General features: G+C 39.4%; 1 protein-coding gene across 17 annotated transcripts in view; it reads right to left on the bottom strand.

Moving 5' to 3' along the window:
• The window catches only part of LOC136423066 (peripheral plasma membrane protein CASK-like), a 184,949-nt gene that overhangs the window by 106,346 nt on the left and 60,333 nt on the right, over positions 1-18,270 (bottom strand). For all 17 annotated transcript variants that reach the window (XM_066411073.1, XM_066411069.1, XM_066411075.1 and 14 more), the window contains exons 6-9: positions 14,453-14,555; positions 13,601-13,776; positions 7,387-7,509; positions 5,905-5,988 (exon numbers count right to left, since the gene is read on the bottom strand). In XM_066411073.1, the coding sequence (XP_066267170.1) occupies positions 5,905-5,988; positions 7,387-7,509; positions 13,601-13,776; positions 14,453-14,555 (486 nt within the window). The remainder of the gene's footprint in view (positions 1-5,904; positions 5,989-7,386; positions 7,510-13,600; positions 13,777-14,452; positions 14,556-18,270) is intronic.

Here is an 18,270-nt window from a genome sequence, read left to right as displayed (position 1 = left end):
GGGGGGAGGGCCAAGGGTTCTATTCTGTTGAAATAATCTAGGAAGTCTGTTTATATTTGTTAAAGGAGCCCGAAAGTAGTTTCAGAACGTTAAAACTGGAAATATTCTGGATATGGTAATCTGCATGATATCAACATTACTAGCACATTTCTATCATGCTTTGGGCACACAACAACATCGCATCTTTGCTCCATCAAGGTTGATATGCCACTGGATAAACTTACGATAAATTGAGCATGTTTGTTGAGGACCGTTTTAGGTGTCAACATGCTTTGGGCTGATATGAAATTCAAGCTCGGAACTTAAATGAAGACTGACATTCTTGGATGTAATGTAATATTGTATTTCGTTATTCTACAATCTATGGCTGCATAGTTTGTAGTTATGACAGTTTGGAATGGTACAGATTCACCATGTGAAAATTTCTTACTGCACAAAGTTAGACTAAATTTAGCTTGGGACACGGATAAGTTTGTTCAAGAACATCCTTAAAGTTTGTTTGATACAGGTCTTTAGGAAGTGATTTTGAAGTCAATGTGGTCTTGTAGGATCTAGGTACATGTACAATACAGAATACGTTAGACATCAAGGTAATAAGATACGCCAAAAATAGTTTAATTACTCAAGCAACTGGATAAAATTTCGAAATTTGGCCTAGGTACAGAATGTTCAACCAATCAAAAGATTGTTCAGTACCTGAGAAAATGCACAGTGGAATTTTGAGATTGAAATTAAGACAGTAAGATATTAATCCAATCAAAAGAATGTGCCAAAAAAAACAGATGAGCACAGATTCGACAAACTTTCCAAAAATTGCCTTGCTGTCTAGAGTAAGAGGCCACCAGCTCATGCTGTAGAATTTTTCCTCCTTCATCCCAATGGTTCAGAATGGTACATTCCAATCTGTAAAGTCCAGGGCTGTCTTGTTATCACCACCAGCTGCAGCCAAATGCCACTTCCCAAACCAGGTACTGTAAAATTTGAAATATATGCCGTGTCCTAATCTCACAAGGTTTCATAGCAACCTCTCACTGTTAAAAAGAGTTATATCTTCATTTGTGTTCCTACTATTGTTTTAATCTCAAACCCAAAGATACTGTAAATTCTTGATTTTCATTGTGTTGCAAAGTTTTAATCATCGTGAAATTACATGGATTTACGGTAATTGGGATGAAACTTGCAGCTGGATCCAATAAGTAACCCAACCTTCCTGCCCAGGGGAGCGGATAATGGTATATTTAGGAAAGGATTATAGAGTGGTGGGTGAAAATAAATAAATAAACACAAAAATGGGCAAAACAATAGGCTTGGACATTTGGTGTGGTGTTAGCTTACAAAAATTTGGTAGGCATGCAGAATTGTAAAAAAAAAGTTAATTTGAACTTGTTTGATGTCAATTCCAAGTCACTGAAAGGGTTTAAACATAATATTTGTGATACGTTTTTGAATAAAAGAATATATTCAAGTCACAAAAGTTCTAAACAGAAAATGAAAGTTTGAACATGTTTATTCATACATGTACATGTATATGTTGGAAACGTTAAAAGTAGCTGCAGTATTAAGATCTCTTTATTCAGAACAATTGATAACATTTTTTGAGGTTCTAAGTATTTCTAATAAGTTTTAACATCAATCCTTTTTTTACATGCATCTTTGAAGCATTGAGGGTCTTCTCTACATTATCTTCACTGGTATTCAACTCTGTCTACCCTCAGAAGACAAACTGAACCATTTCGCAAATGCCAGATTAATTTGAAGAGACCGCTTTTGTGGCTTCCATCTGTTCTGGGTAGATAACATACAAAGGAAGGAGGGAGTCAAAAGATCCTGCTGACAGTACAATAACATCACTTCTCCATACTGTAAATGCAGAAATGTTTGCGGTGGTTTTATGTTCGTGGTGAACTCTTTACCGCAAACTTGAAACAAATGCGAAAAGCCATTCCATCGTGTAACTGTAGCGCTGCTATTGTTTCAAACACGAACTAAAAAACACCGCGAACACTACGTTTCCGCCCTACCGCAAAATTAAATCGTGAACATTTCTGCATTTACGGTAACAGCATCAGCCCTTAAACAGCTAAACCAGCATTCCTTCAGTTATTACTGCCTTAAGAAGGCCCCATTTTTGTCAATTACCTTGCTTTAGAAGTAAGAGCATTGTAGATGGCTCCCTTGGGTAGTCTTCATACATGTGTAAGCTCCTTAATCCTTTGTAAGTCTTTAAGTATGTCATTAAGGCCAGCGCTGCTACATGTACATGTAGCTGAGTATCTCGGCATTTTCTCAAGACTTTTAAGAACGTTGACTTTTATATCTTTTCCAGACTAACTATTCTCTGTGCTAATTTTCAGTTTTACACCTTTTTTGACATGCAGTCTTATTATTAGGGTCAGACTTGCATATTATAAGATATCTATTTATGTATATTTTAAGATGTTCATTTATTGATTTATCTAGATGTCTATAGGAAAACATTTTTGACACTTATCATTGTAGATTGTGCTATCGTAGAAGAATCACGAAATCTAAGGACAATTTAGAATATGAATTTTTAGATGAAACTCAACTAAATCCTGATTTGTTATGATTTTGTTAAGGGCTTCCTTGGAAATCAGTTACTCAGTTGAAGGGACCAACCTTAAGATTTATAAACAGATTGAATAAATAAATTTGTTTGCTTGCTTGGTCATGCTCAAGTTTGAAAAAGGTCCCATTTTATAGAATCTGATGTTAAATCCGCCGTTAAATTGTTCCGATATAAAGCTACGAAGTTAAACATAATGTCACAGTGTTGATCTCACTAAAACCTTTTATGTTCATCACGACATCATGAGAACTAATAAAAAGATTAGCATGGCTACAAAAAACATGTACATGCATCTAAGCAATCAACACATACAGAATGTAAACAAATTCTGCACACAATGACATAGAAAATATTTGTACCATGCAGTCTTCATGCACAGATTAGTCCACAGAACTCAAGAGAACACAGACTGAGCCGATACCTTCTACAGAAAATAAAGGATTTCTGACACTAGGAAAAGGAGTTATGATTCAAAAAGGTATAAGTTTTGAGTCCATTTGAACATCTTTTTCCATAGCAAGTTTATGCCTGGCAATATATAAAAGTAGCAGGAAATAAAATGCTAAAAAGTTTTATCTAAATAAATTGTCTATGTATAACTACAATAAAAATGGTAAAAGAATGATCTATGTGAAGGAAAGCTCTACAATGTGTGCAAAAAAAGTGACGGAAATGTTAATGGATTTTCATGATTTTTGATAGGTGAGTAGCGGTTGTAGGAATGGAGGTCAAGTTCAAAATGGTTCCCCTGGCATTTTCCATTGGTACTGCAGCGGGCTTTGTGTGTTTGTGTATTTGTATGGCACCAACATACAATGTAACTCGAGAAGCTGTCTATGGTTCTGCATGATATTTAGTGGTTGGGTAGGGTTTACAGAAAAGAAGGTCAAGTTCGATAATGGGACTTCTAGCGGGTATTTATTTTATACCTTTTTTATAACTCAAGAAGCTATAAATGGATGTCTACAATATTCGGTATATCGATTGGTCTTATTTTGGATTTTTTTTGAACCTTTGTTTATTCATGATAAGCTCAAATCGGCACGCAGGCCGCTTTTCATTGGACATCGTTGTTGTTGTTTTTAGGAACATCAGCTCAGTCTGTCTCCCCTTGCAAACAAACAAGTGCAGATGAAAATACCTGCTGTCGCTGTGTGCAAATCAACCAAAAGACGGGAGCCAGAAAGTCATGGAAATCAGGCAGGGCAATGGAGGATTGCACAGAAAAATCAAGGATGAACAAAACAGAACAGAAACAAAATAACATTCTAATTCTCTCAGCATATTCTCAAACTCGGGGTGGCGAGACACTCCGTGACAGCCAGGTTGGATTCGGTGAAAACTGAGACGTCCAATGTTTCTTTCTTAAATTCGTAATACACAAAATAATCCTAGCAGTCAGAAAGGCACTTTTACTGACAAGGAAAAGTTTGAGGAAAATTCTCGCCTAAGGCCACACCATTTTAATTTCTTGGTTAATGGAATTTTTAAAAAAATGCTAGATTGGAAAATCAACAGGAAAATAGAATCTCAGAGGAAAGTTTGTACTTTGGTGCACACAATTTCAGGGAGTGAACAGGGTCAGGTGCAAGTTTTTACCCCAGCCTTCTGTTTTCATGATTTTTTTTTGCTAAAATTTAAAAAAAATCTGTTAACCAAGAAATTAAATTGGTGTGGCCTATCCTCTCTTCTAACAATTACAGTTTGTACTAGACAAGTCTAGATTTTCCTGCCTTATTTTCGTTATCTTTTGATAATGTGAAATTTGGAACAGCACTTTGCAAATGCCAAACCTTTCCTATATGGCTTAGGGATGCACTTTAGCCAGTAGAAGGGTTACAAAGTGGATTGGACCAAAGAATCTAAATTGAAGTGTTACAAATCCCAGTACTGCCAGGCTATACATTTAACCTTTTACAGCCACCAGTATCTAAAATCTTTGGCATTTAATTTAGTTTAACCCTTTTCCTACTGCCTTCCCCTAAAACAAATACATTTTTGGGTACAGGGATAAGCCGGGAAGGGATATGGTTAAAATGAGGAGGATATAGCCTTAAATTTCATCTGTGTTGGTAGTCTACATATTTTGGACTTGAAACTTTGTTTTGACATAAAAGTAAGCGAAACGAATTTGTGGAACACAGACGCCCAAGTTAGCTGACATCAGAAGTTTCACAGCATTTGAAGATTGAATCACCAGGGTACATTGTACAAATTCAAAGTACTAGACACTGAAAAGGACTACTTTGTGAAAGGTATCAACGAAGCCATCTACATGTACGTCAGGGCATTGACCAACCACCAATCAACAGAGACGTTACAAACTTCCTAACACCTACATGTTTGCTGACGTCACTTATCTGTAATGTGATTGGTCGAAGACTGTCGACAGTCAAAAATTTGATGCACTTGATTTTAGTGTTGGAATGAATACTATGATGGCAAGTATTTGTTTTCACATATTTCTCACAGTTAACAAGATTTCAGCATAGCATTCACCATAATCCAATCATGGCGTCAAGGATATGCCAACCCCTGGTTTGAGAATATTCTACCATGGGTTATATATGGTTAACAAGCCTCTACACTGAAACAAACAGCTAAAACTGATATTTTGCTGAAACATAAGAGGCCATGCACGCATGTGGCGCACAACGTAACATGGGCTCCCGTAGAAACAGGTATGAACACAAGGCAAGAGCACTAAACTTGTCTTGGAATATGATTGGAAAAGCAATCAAAGGATCTAAGTTGCAATGATAAACAAGAGTAGCACAGTGGCACAGATTAAAGAAAGAACACACTCAGGAATTCTCCAATGATGGATGGTTGTGAACAGTTTGAAAAATTGTCAGTTACAGCCATATGTCAATCAAATTTAAAATTGTCCTGATGTGCTTTGTTGGCCTTGGTGATGATTACTACTTGAAAATTTTTGACTTTATAATCATTGTATATGTACGTATCTATATCTATATAGCCGGTATAACCGCCATTCAGCGTAACACACCAGCTTCGCAGGCACGCAGCACAGCAGCAGCTGGTTATGACACTGAATGACCTGTCACACTTAGCCAGTACCAAAGAATTAAAAAACTCAATCGAATTCTCCTTTTTCAATGTTCTCCATATTTAATTCTGCTGGACAAAGTCTACATGTACATGAACTTTTTCAAACGTTCTCCATTCCTAAACGTTCTTTTAATCTGTGCCAGGTGTGTACATAACTAAAGATGCAACTTAAGTGTAAGTTAGAAAAGATGAACTCTACAGCGTGGTACTTGTAAGAGAAGGGTTACCCCGACTGCCCCTACCTTGAGCTTTCTCCTGGCGTTGAACTTGGTCATGCTAGCCACGGTCTCGTGCAGGTGGATCTTGGGTGCATACCTCTCACGATCCTGGAGGGGGAATAGGTCAGAGTCAATATCATCCCAATATTTGACATCTTCGAGGGTGAGTCAAAGAGTCATGCAACTGGTTGAATGACAAACAAGAACAATTCAGGCAATCTTATGTAGCACATCATCATCATCATATCGGGCAGCTTGCCCGGACTAGGGTTGCTCTTTCCCTCCAGGCAACACGGTCCGCCATAAGTTGGTCTAGATGTTCAGACCTCGCTCCTACATCCCCAGCAAGTTGGTCTATGTAGGTCCTTCGGGGTCGCCCGACAGAGGAATGCCCATGAGTTGGCGCCCAGAGTAGGAGTTCGCTTACTAGCTCTTCTTTGTTTCTGTAGCTGTGTCCTGCAAACCGTACCCTTCTCTCTCGTATGGTTGACGATAGGGATGGTAATGTTCCATACAGTTCCGCTTTAGTGGGGTGTTGTTTCCAGGATTTATTGAGCACAGCTCGAAGCATGCGGGTGTAGGTTCCGTCAAGCTTGTTCTCAAGTTTCTTTGTCAGTGTCCACGCTGAAGAACCATACAAAAGCACAGATTCTACCACAGCCCTGAAGAAGTTCCTTTTCATGATGTGTGGTAATGTGGATTTCCATATTGGCCTTAGGCCGTTAAGTGCCCCCCAGGCTTTAGATATGCGTATGCAAACATCCTTCTCTGTGGAAGATATGTCACTTCCCAAATATGTAAAATGCTCAACTTCCTTGAGTTGGGTTCCATTCAGGGACTTTATCTCGCCATGTTGATTAAAGCAGATGTACGAGGGTGGGTCAAAAAGTAATGCAAGACAGATGTTTTCACTTGAAGTAAGAAAAGTATTCTTGTTTGTGTGTGGAAGAAAAACAAGAAAAAATTCCTTTTCCATTTTTGGTAGTGTATAACAAGCTAATTTTTTCATTGAATTAGTTGAAATTTGCAGTCTCTCACAGAAATCTTGAACAAAAAGTCCAGATATTTCAGTCTTAAGAAGATATGTGCCTTTACTTAATTTGTACCAGAACATTAGATATCAAAATTGTATTTTCCACTGCAGTACAATAACAAGCCACTAGGGGACCCAAAATGAAATCATTTCAAGGTCTCATTACTGTAGGACCTACCTACATGTACGTACCGAATATCTAGACAATCCGCCCAGGCATGCTGCAAGTTATTATATTCACAGACACAGACACACATAGACACATAACACACACATACAACACACACAACACACACATACAACACACACACCACACATACACACACACACACACACACATATACACACACACAGACACAACACAGACACAACACACATAGACACACGCACACTCATGCGACCGAAAACGTAACCCTCTTGTGTTGGCAAAGGTAAAGACTGCAGTTACATGTATGTGCATCAGTTCCCCCTACCTTGATCCAGGGATGCTGCAGAGTCTCGTGCACGGTGATCCTCTCGTTCTGGTCTAGCTCCAACATCCTGGTCACCAGGTCCTTGGCCTGCTCAGACACATGGTCCCACTGACGGGGGTTCATCTGTAGTCAAACAACAGAACACACACAGTAAGTACAACAGGCCTGTACACAGTAAGTACAACAGGCCTGTACATGGTCCCACTGACGGGGTTCATCTGTAGTCAAACAACAGAACACACACAGTAAGTACAACAGGCCAGGACACAGTAAGTACAACAGGCCTGTACATGGTCCCACTGACGGGGGTTCATCTGTGAAATGATAGAACAAACAGAGTAAGTACAACAGGCAAGGACACAGTAAGTACAAAAGGCCTGTACAGTCAGTAAGTACAACAGGCCTGTGCAAAGTCAGTACAACAGGCCTGTACATACATGTAGTCCCACTGACGGGGGTTCATCTGTAATCAAACAACAGAACACATCAGTCATACAAAACGTACAACAGGCCTGTACACAGTAAGTACAACAGTACATAGTCCCACTGACGGGGGTTCATCTGTAGTCAAACAACAAAAAACGTTAAGTACAACAGGCCAGGGCTCCCAAAAAAATCCTGCATGGTCACACTTCTCTTCCAAAATGTCTGTTGTCTTGATACCTTGTATTATAGAAATGAAAGTCAGATAAAACAAGACCTTGCTGCTGCAGTACCAAGGCCAACCACCAGGAGGCGCAAAACCAACATCGACCGTCAGGTTCACCCCATCTACACACCTACCAAATACCATCGTAATCCATTCAGAGGTCCTTGAGATACACTGTATACATTCTGTATTTCCATAGACATACAGAGTTACGTAAGACTATACCTCCATTTTTGTGGAGGTAAAAACTTAACAGGGCAATACATGCAGGTGATAATAAAAAGTCAGAAGGATAACTTTGTTACATAAATGTTAAAATGTTATCACATTTTACATGGCACCTACATGTAATCATCATGATACGTTTCTTTGTCACGAATCTTGGCCTGTAACAGCTTGCAAAACAAGTTTTATTTGTCTTTACAACGACCAGAGTCATAAAAATTGACTGTACAGCAAAATAAAGCTCTAACAGCGCAGTTTCGCTGTAACAAGTGTCGTTTCCCACTGTTCTACCCCGACCTCCTCTCTAGGTGATACGTTATATCCTAATTCTGTCGTTGTAGTCATTAGAATTCCTACGGCGCGCAACTGCCAGTTGGACGGCTCTTCCTAAGTATTTCTCTGACCACAACTTAATCCATCACGGTGAGTAAATGCTCGGCAGCGATACCGCGTGAAGTTAGGGCGCCATTAGATTCAAGTACGGGGTCGTAAAACCCCCCAGACTGATGCCGGCTTGACCGGAGTGTTCGCCTGATGAGCTCCTCAATCAAGGAGCCTTGAAGGAGGACCAAATTGCCACTGGGTCCTGCCATAAAACTTAGTATCAGACTGATGTTCTATAGTTAAAGCAGGTATCTCACTGGATTGTGGCACGTTGGTAGCGTCGCTGAAACCTGAACTAGATTTGTGTTACATGTACTTGTACCCTTGACTTTATAATGGGAATATCATGCAAGATGTACAAGTATGACTAAAAAGATAACAAAACACACAAAGCATAAAAAGATTCGCTTTTGTTGATGAAAATGTTGAGCGCACTGTCAAGTCGCTCCACCGCAGCGAGGTTGCCAACGTGCCGCAGCTTCAGTGAGATACTCGCGTTAGTGTTAACTTGGTGTTAGTGTTTCGTTCTTGTTCAGCGGTTATCTCACAGGATTTGCAGCATATTATTATTAAATGGTTGAAAACCTCGCTGCAACTAAGCGAAATTTCATTGATAAAAAACTATCTTTTTTTTTCAGTTTTTATTGTCTTTTTAATCATACAAACGTCAAGGGTAACACAAATCCAATTTAGGTCACAGTGAGGCAGGGCTATCTCCAGCTTTGAATTTTTTTCTGTCCAAATTTTGGGTGCACAACGGTGCACATGCACCCAGTATTTCGAGCCCTGTGAAGTGACTGCCATGACCGTGCTTGCTGTACATACTAGATACTTATTGGAGAGTATAACAGGAAATGAGATACTCCATGTTTTTCCAATTCACTCTCAGTCCCACTAGTGCTGGAAAAGTGATTGCTTCACTAATCATTTCGAAAACACTTTACCCGTACGGCAAAATGAAAAAAAAACCTCCCTGTATTTCAGAGATCTGCTAGTTCACATTTCCCCAGTCTAGAAACATTAGGCCATTCCAATTTGTCTAATTGTTTCTCACAATTTAAGGTGAGGGGTAAGCTAGAAGGAAAAACAAAAACCTTGGGAATGGGAGAAAAACTTGCAACTGTATTTGACCATATCCACTACCCAAAGTTGAAAACATCAAGATATAACCTAAATCCACTGGGTTACATAAATCCGCCACTTTGAAAAACGGAGGGTTTGAGATATCTCTAGTACAGCACCCCCCAGGTACAGTGTATGCACAGTTTAGGTAAACAGGAGTGCATTATACTGGGGGGCGTTGGGTTTGAGATCTGTTTGGACGTATCTTTTCAGCGTGGCGGAATCATGTACCCTGATGGAATAGATGTTACATGTTGTAGGTTTGGCTCTGTTTTCATGTATTGTTATGTTTTTTCACACTACTTCAAAGGCTTTCACAATCTGCACGAACCAACAGACCGAGAGAGCTGCATTTCTCAGGTCCGATAACACCTAGTGAAGGACGCTAGATTTCCCTTGCCTGGCTGTTTTCTTAATGTAGCCCTTTGTCCAATTTCCCGTGCGAGAAGAAAGCTCCGGGAAATCGACTTTCTTTCGATCAATACACTTTCTTCGCTCTGCAAAGTTGCAAAACAATTCCTAGATATTCTTAACAAGCAGTGACACAATTTTTGTGCTACAATTTTCTGTGTTTAAAGGAAAGCCAAACAATATTGGGGTCCGAAAAATCGGATTTGAAAGGCAATTTAATTAGTCATTTCTATACAGTCATGATTAGTTCAAACAACACTATCACAATGTACAGTAAAGCAACGTCCATGATACAAAAATACGACGTTGTTGTGATGTGAGAAATCACTGAAAATCGTGGCCAGAGTTTTTGTAGGCTCACGAAACTTAGGGGATCATCGTGCGGCATGATTTTGCAAGAAGCCTAAAAGTATGAAGTTATTAATATTACGCAAATGTGCTATTTAAACAATGTTAGTAAATGGCACTACCACAAAGACTTCAGCATTTTTTTTATTTCCATTTGTTTGGCCCTAATATTGCTTTAATATCTGGATTCATTTGGTGGAAACTGGAGAAATGATGGTACTGGGAAGAAGCTAGATTTGAAGTGCTACAGTTGATGCAGAAACTCTCTGATTAAAACGCTGGTAGAATGTTAGAGCATCGATCAGATGCCACATAGGAGTTAGCAGGTACAAAACCTAATCTACAGAAGCTCAGCTTGTATTCCATTTTCAGAGTCCCTCCTCACATCTAAATCTCAGCATTCTTGCTGATTTTTAATGTTTTTTTTAGCACATATAAAAATATAATCTTTGACAAAAAATATGTTGGTTGGTACGAGATTGGATGAAAAATGAATAAGCAGTCAAGTATATAGGGAAATCAGAAATGCATATACACATGTATAGTTGGGTGGAAAATCAAAGTATTTTTGCTGAGTTTTAATGTATTTTTAACACTAATATCTTCAAAGAACAAAAATTGTTGAAACCATGGATGAAAAATATGTATGTGAGCAAGTAGAGAAATCATAGATGAATAGTGGGTGGAAAATTAACAAAATTGTCTAGAAAGGCCTTTCTCAGACAACTATTTACCAGAAATATTGCATTGCCCTGAATATTAAAAAATAAGATTAGATTGTATTCCGCAGTAGTTCTTCTTAGGATAGTTCTTTGTTCCACTTGTTAACCCGTATATAATAGTAATATTAGTCTTTATTGCATATTTCTGCCCAGGTGGGCTAAATGCACAGATGACCACACGTGGTCTATAGGAAGCAAAATATGAAACATGAATTGATAAAATGCTACATTCTAACATTGAAAACTATAAAAAAAAAATTTCAATGTTATCTTAGTAAGTGTATAGTACTGTATGCATCCTTTTTTTCTTAATAATTCTACATGCTGTACATAATTAGCCCTCGGAACCTATTTAACGATGCACCTTGCGTAAAGCTACACACAGTTCAGATGCAGAGTTAACCTACATGTAACCACTCAGCTGGAATAAGGGCACCTGACATGTTGAGCCCACTCCTGTCACATTTACTAAGTGGGTACAAGTTTGTCAAGCCCAGCGACCTCTGCACATGGATGATCTCGTTCATTAGAGGATTAAGGGTCCGCCCACGGCTGCCACAACTAATTCTCTCCTCTAAGGATAGATAACTAGGTTTCACAACTGATGAGCCAAACTACCATTCTTTACAGCTTAATGGCTGTCGTGTGTAAAGATCTATGCTTTTAATTGCTCTAGAATGACCTAGACCAGCTTAAACATTTTGAAGCCGTTGTCGTATAATTTTCCTTGTGTAACTCATTTTTTTTCCACCCTATAACTAAAGGATCTGTTACTTGATTCGCAAAGGATGAGCCGAACCACCATTCTTTACAGCTTAATGGCCGTCGTGTGTAAAGATCTATGCTTTTAATTGCTCTAGAATGACCAAGAGCAGTTTGAAGCTGTATAGGCCGAGAAATTTTCCTGGTGTAAATCGGGTCTAATTCTCCTGTCTAATTTCTCTAAAGGATCTCTAACTAGATTCACAAATGATGAGCCAAGCTACCATTCTTTACAGCTTAATGGCCGTCGTGTGTAAAGATCTAAGCGTTTAATTGCTCTAGAATGACAAAGATCAGCTAAAACAGTTTGAAGCCAATGTTGTCCCACACCAAGAAATTTTCCTAGTGTAACTCGGGTTTTTCAACCCTATAAGGATCTGCAACTAGATTCGCAAATGATGAGCCAAGCTACCATTCCTTATAGCTTAATGGCCATCGGGTGTAAAGATCTATGCTTTTAATTGCTCTGGAATAACCAAGAGCAGCTAAAACATTTTGAAGCCGTTGTCATACACTCATGTCATTTTCCTGGTGTAACTCAGGTTTTTTCCACCCCATAAAAGTATAAGGATCTGTAACTAGATTCGCAAATGATGAGCCAAACCACCATTCTTTACAGCTTAATGGCCGTCGTGTGTAAAGATCTATGCTTTTAATTGCTCTAGAATGACCAAGAGCAGTTTGAAGCTGTATAGGCCCAGAAATTTTCCTGGTGTAAATCGGGTCTTATTCTTCCGTCTAATTTCTCTAAAGGATCATCTCTAACTAGATTCGCAAATGATGAGCCAAACCACCATTCCTTACGGCTTAATGGCCGTCGTGTGTAAAGATCTATGCTTTTAGTTGCTCTAGAATGACCAAGAGCAACTAAAACAGTTTGAAGCCATTGTCATAGGCCCAGAAATTTTGCTGGTGTAAATCACGTCTTATTCTCTTCTCCAAGGATCTCTAACTAGATTCACAAACAATGAGCCTAACCACCATTCCTTATAGCTTAATGGCCATCGGGTGTAAAGATAGTATGCTTCTCATTGCTCTAGAAAGATCAACAGGAGCTAAAACATGCGGAGTGAAGCATTAAAAGATCTAACTAAAGGCAGCTTTTGTAAGATCAAAGTCATGCAAGGACTTCTCACGGAATTGTCCAAAATGTTGCAGCTAACTGAAAATTGTCATGCTCAAATATTGGGCTCTGTGTAACACCCCGTTGTTAGTAAACAAACATGTGTACATGTACTGCAGTCCATGCCTGCTAGGACCGCTGCAAGACTGTTACATATTACATGTACATGCGTATGTAGTTACCAGGGAAATAGGGTGTTCTTTGGGTGTCCCCTGAAAAATAATTCCTTTTTCTAAGTGTATGGCGTCTAGAAGACACCCTGACGCCCTGCTAGCTAATAGCCTGCGTGAGAATACGATCCTCATCAACACTTACATGATATCTGCCCTTGACAATGGCATCAAAGAGCCTGTCCTTGGCGTCCCCTGCAAAATAATACCTTTTTCTAAGTGTAGGGCATCCAGAAGACGCCCTGACGCCCTGCTAGCTAATAGCCTGCTTGAGAATACGATCCTCATCAACACTTACATGATATCTGCCCTTGACAATGGCATCAAAGAGCCTGTCCTTGGTGCCGTTGAAGGGCAGGTTGCCACTCAGCAGGATGTACAGCATCACGCCCACGCTCCACACGTCCACGGGCTTCCCGTACGGGTCTCTCCGCACGATCTCCGGCGCCATGAAGTGGGGAGTCCCGACACGACCTGACGAGAAGAAAATCTTCAGAATCCACACTAGCACACAGAATATGGAACCTTGAATGCGGTTTATGTTGCATGTGTACAATGAATATGAGCTTCAAATTTTCAATTGTGAAAAATTGTATTTTACTCTGTACAAATTGGGATCAAATATAATGAATATATTAAAAGTCCATACAGTGTGATGTCTCCAAGTATTTTTCAAATCTCTAACATTCTACATATTACTAAATCACTCTACTTTGTGACCTCATTTGCAGTGTTTGTGTTTCTTATTTCCTAGCGAAACTGGCCAAGAAGACCACTCAGGGGACTGAGAAAACCTGGTCTATGTGGACAGGTGGTCACTTAATAGACAGGATTCTTAAGGCCTGTTTCAATTTGAAAAATCATCTCAGGGACCACCAAAAAGTGGTCACATTGGCCAGGTGGTCCTTATGTAGAAGTGGTCACTTGTACATGTTTGACTGCTGTAAAGTTGAATAGATTAAGAATCCATAATGTTTAATTTTCTCTTTTATCGCTACACTAAAGTGTTTTGTTTCTTAATGAATCCTTTGAATTCTGTCACATTTTACACACTCGACTTTGTGACCTCATTTGCTGTCTTCATGTTCTGTTTTTCCTGGAGAAAAAACTATTTTCATAATCAGTTTAGGAATAAAAAGATGTCACCTACCTCCGGAAACGAATGCATTGTCTGGGACGTTTGTGGCAACTCCGAATCCACCTATTTTTAATGGTGCAGAGTTCTCTTTGGTAGCTAGGAGTACACAGTGTGGCTGGAAGGGAGGAGAAAAAACTCTGGGTTAGAATTAACTTCTCAAAAAAACTTTTATTCATTAGCTAACATTTTATAACATAATATGGACCGGTGCAATGGCCAAGTGGGAAGAATGTTCGCCTTGCATACGGTACACATGTAGGTCAGGAGTTTGATACCCGGCAGAGTCATATCAAAGACTTTAAAAATGGTACATACTAATTTCTCTGCTTAGCACTCAGCACTTTGGAAAGAGTGTGGTAGTTAAACACACACCACTACTAGTGGACTAGCCCCCTGCTGTGGTGATTGCACAAAGTTGTGTGGCCCAAGGGCTGCTGAAATGGAGATGGGCACCGCCCTATGCACCGTCGGTGCGAGAGGGCTTTATCTTTTTTTAACAAACTTAATTCCACCAGGGTACAAAAATTCTGCCACCCTGAAAAGATACGTCCAAGGACTCCGAGATCTCCAACCCAACATCCCCCAGTATAATGCACTCCTGTGCGTGTATTTTATCACAATAATGACAATGTATTCTTCCATTTTGCAGTAGTTTTCGGAAGGGCTGGCAGTGAATTTGGATTTGTGGCATTAATAAGGTACAAGCAATGCCACATAACATTCTGTTAAGAGAACTTACACATACATTCCTACATCTTGCTGAAAACAAGTTCAAATCGCAGCCAGTGAACTTGTGGCCTTATCTAAGAACTAAAAGTGTTTTTTCTCTCACATAAAATAACCCCATAGCCATGGTTGGCTTTAGTGCATGCTGAAACCAGTGGAGATGTGACCACAAGGCTATAGCAAGGATGCCCTAACACTTAAAGTATACCACATCACTGTAGTAAACTGCAACAGTAATGGAATTGTGCATATGCCTTTCAGGCCACAGCAATTTAGTTTGTTGGTTCTCAGAGGTTAAAGAAAAAAATTTTGCTAGGTTGAAATTTCAGCATAAAAACATTTTAGCATAAAAACAGAGTCTGGAATAAAGGTACTGTAAATCATAAATGTAGAAATGTTCACAATGTTTTAATAATGTTCGCGGTTTTCACGGCAAGCTCTTCGCCGCGAACTTAAAACCATCACTAATTTTTTGACCCCCTACCCTCTTGACTATTATTATCTCAAACGCGAACTTAAAACCCGGTCCGCAAACACTCCATTTTCTCCCTACAGCAAAATTAAAACCATGCAAACTTAAATGCATTTACGGTAGGCAAGTTTTCCTTTCATGCCTCTATTTTCATTATGTCCCCTTGCTGGAATTTAACTTGAAAATGTATGAAAACCAAGAAAATAAATTGTTTTGGCCTTATCTATAGGTTCTATAACTTTATTGTCTAGTTAATCATCAATTCTGCCTATGAACAGATACATTTTGATATCAAAATTTCAAAGTGTGTGGCCTACACATACTTGTACAAAATTAAATGATCGGTTAATTCTAGGTTTTAAAGCAATAATTGTCCTTGTGTATTCAGAAGCAAACTACCATTTGATATTCCTAGATGTTGCATATACGTGTCTTACAAATACAGTGTATTGCAAGCACCATTGGCAATACTGTCAAAACTTCAAATTATGCAATGAAACTTTTATTTTTGCCCACACAGCAAAAATGACGACACCATCCCAGTTTTCATAGCCTCTTTGTTGCACACCTTTACGACTCGACCCTCTGCTGAACCCATTACATAGAAATAGCCTCCTTACATAAAGTGTTTATTGACTCTTTTTTACACAGCACAATTTAACAATATGCCTCCCACATGTCCTGAAATCATACCCCCGGTAGGCACGCGGTAACTCACTTCCACCACCCACAGCGGACCGCTTAAGTAACTGTAGGTTTACACAGAATGATAATGTGTTAGGAGATAATACGTTTACAGAAGTAGCGCATGCCAAAATTATTCAACTGGGACTCTCGGTCTGAATAAGCTCCATCCAATTAAGGTTTACCCAGAGGATCCGCAGCATTTGAGGAGCGGAATTAAGCTAACTTGCCGCGATTCACAAGAGGAAATGGCAGCAGGCTTAAGGGTGGTAATTATCTCTAAGTGTCCAGGGAGCTACGCACGACGCCGCGCATAAGATGAGTGGGATAATGTCCGCAGAGAACATCTTAAAAAGGGGTCAAAAACCCATCTGACCTCGATATCTGGGAACTCCGAGGGATTACCACAAGTCCTGGGGATTCAGGAAGAGATAAAATCTGACAATTAAGATGTTTCCCCCTATTTCTTGGGTTAGGTGGGCGTCTTGTTAGGAAAACAATATGACCATTGATGACCTAGAGTTTTACTGGCTGGTTGGAACATTTTGTGGTCAGTTTTGATGCAGTAAAAATTGGTGGGACGTACCTTGAAGGGACCGACAAACTGAAAATGACAATGTGAAAGTGTGGAAGGGGTTGAGAGCATCTTGGCTTTCTTTTAAATTTAGGGGTTGGGGACTCAGGAAAACTTTCTTTAGGACCTTAGGCCAACAGAAGAAAATGTTTGTAATATCACGCGGTGTTATGGGGGAACAATCTGTTACAATGTCATGGCCAATAAGAACGATAACCCATCATGATGTGCGAAACAATAAAATACATTCATCTCATTTCAGAAACCTGCTTGATGTGTAAGGAATCGGTGCGAAGCTTTGGATCAATGACAGATCTTTTTACAACAAACTGGGTGCCTGACAAATCATATAAGTGCATCTGACAAACCATATACGTGTATCATATATTATACTACTTGTGACCATCTAATACTTCGGTCCCAATTGCGCCAGTACTACATGTAGTGTGCCCGTAGGGGTTGTAGTCCTGGCCAGGCTCTAAAGCCACAAATTTGTCACGGTGGACTGTCAGGTCCCGGGTGAGTACCTGCCGGTGCTTACACAAGTTGCACACAACGTCTATTTGTTACCGGGTCCCGCATTGGTTTAAAGTCCGAGTTAAGATTATTCGGGGTCCCGGTCGGCCCCAAAATAGCCCGGCAGCTGTAGGGTGTCCCACAGGACCGCGTACATGTAGGAGTAATGCCCGAAAGTGCAAAAAACAGCCAGTTAACTAACCGGCGGGGCCTCTTTTCAATTGGGACCTTTAGCATAAGTTGGTACCTGTATAATTATAAACGTCTTCACACATGTTATGTCACCTATTGGATGTTTGGTGAACTCACATCTAATCAGTTCCATCAATCAAATTCAATCTTTACCAAGAAACTTTTCTCACGTCAAACGTGTAATTTCTAACCCTTCAATAATCTAACTCTTTACGATATCAATTCATCAAAGTGATTAGTATCTCATGATGTGCTGATTCGAGATTGGCATGCAACATCACTGACTAATACAGACTTCATCTTATCCCAATCAAATTGATCACTGACAAAATAAATCAAAGTTAAAGGAGCCCAAAGTAAAAGTTTCAAAACGTTAGAAGTCAGATTCTCACATTCAATTCTAAGTACTTTCTATACATTGAAGTTTAAATAACACTATGATATATAGTATCCCGTTGCGTATTGACCTTCATGGAGCAAAGATGCGATGTCGTTGTGTGGTGTGAACTCATTAAAAATCTGGGCGTTGATTTTTTGGTGGTCCCAATATATAAAGGACTCCTTGTGGGGTTTGTTTCTGCACTCTTTTTAAATGCCCAAAGTATAAAATCATAATAGAAAAATGCTAACATGAGCAAGTAACTTTTGATATCATCCAGATTCATC

The sequence above is a fragment of the Branchiostoma lanceolatum genome, chromosome 17 (genome assembly GCF_035083965.1).
Source record: "Branchiostoma lanceolatum isolate klBraLanc5 chromosome 17, klBraLanc5.hap2, whole genome shotgun sequence".
Classification (NCBI taxonomy): domain Eukaryota; kingdom Metazoa; phylum Chordata; class Leptocardii; order Amphioxiformes; family Branchiostomatidae; genus Branchiostoma; species Branchiostoma lanceolatum.
Note: the sequence above shows the minus strand (reverse complement) of the source record. Positions and strands in the feature narration are given on the sequence as shown.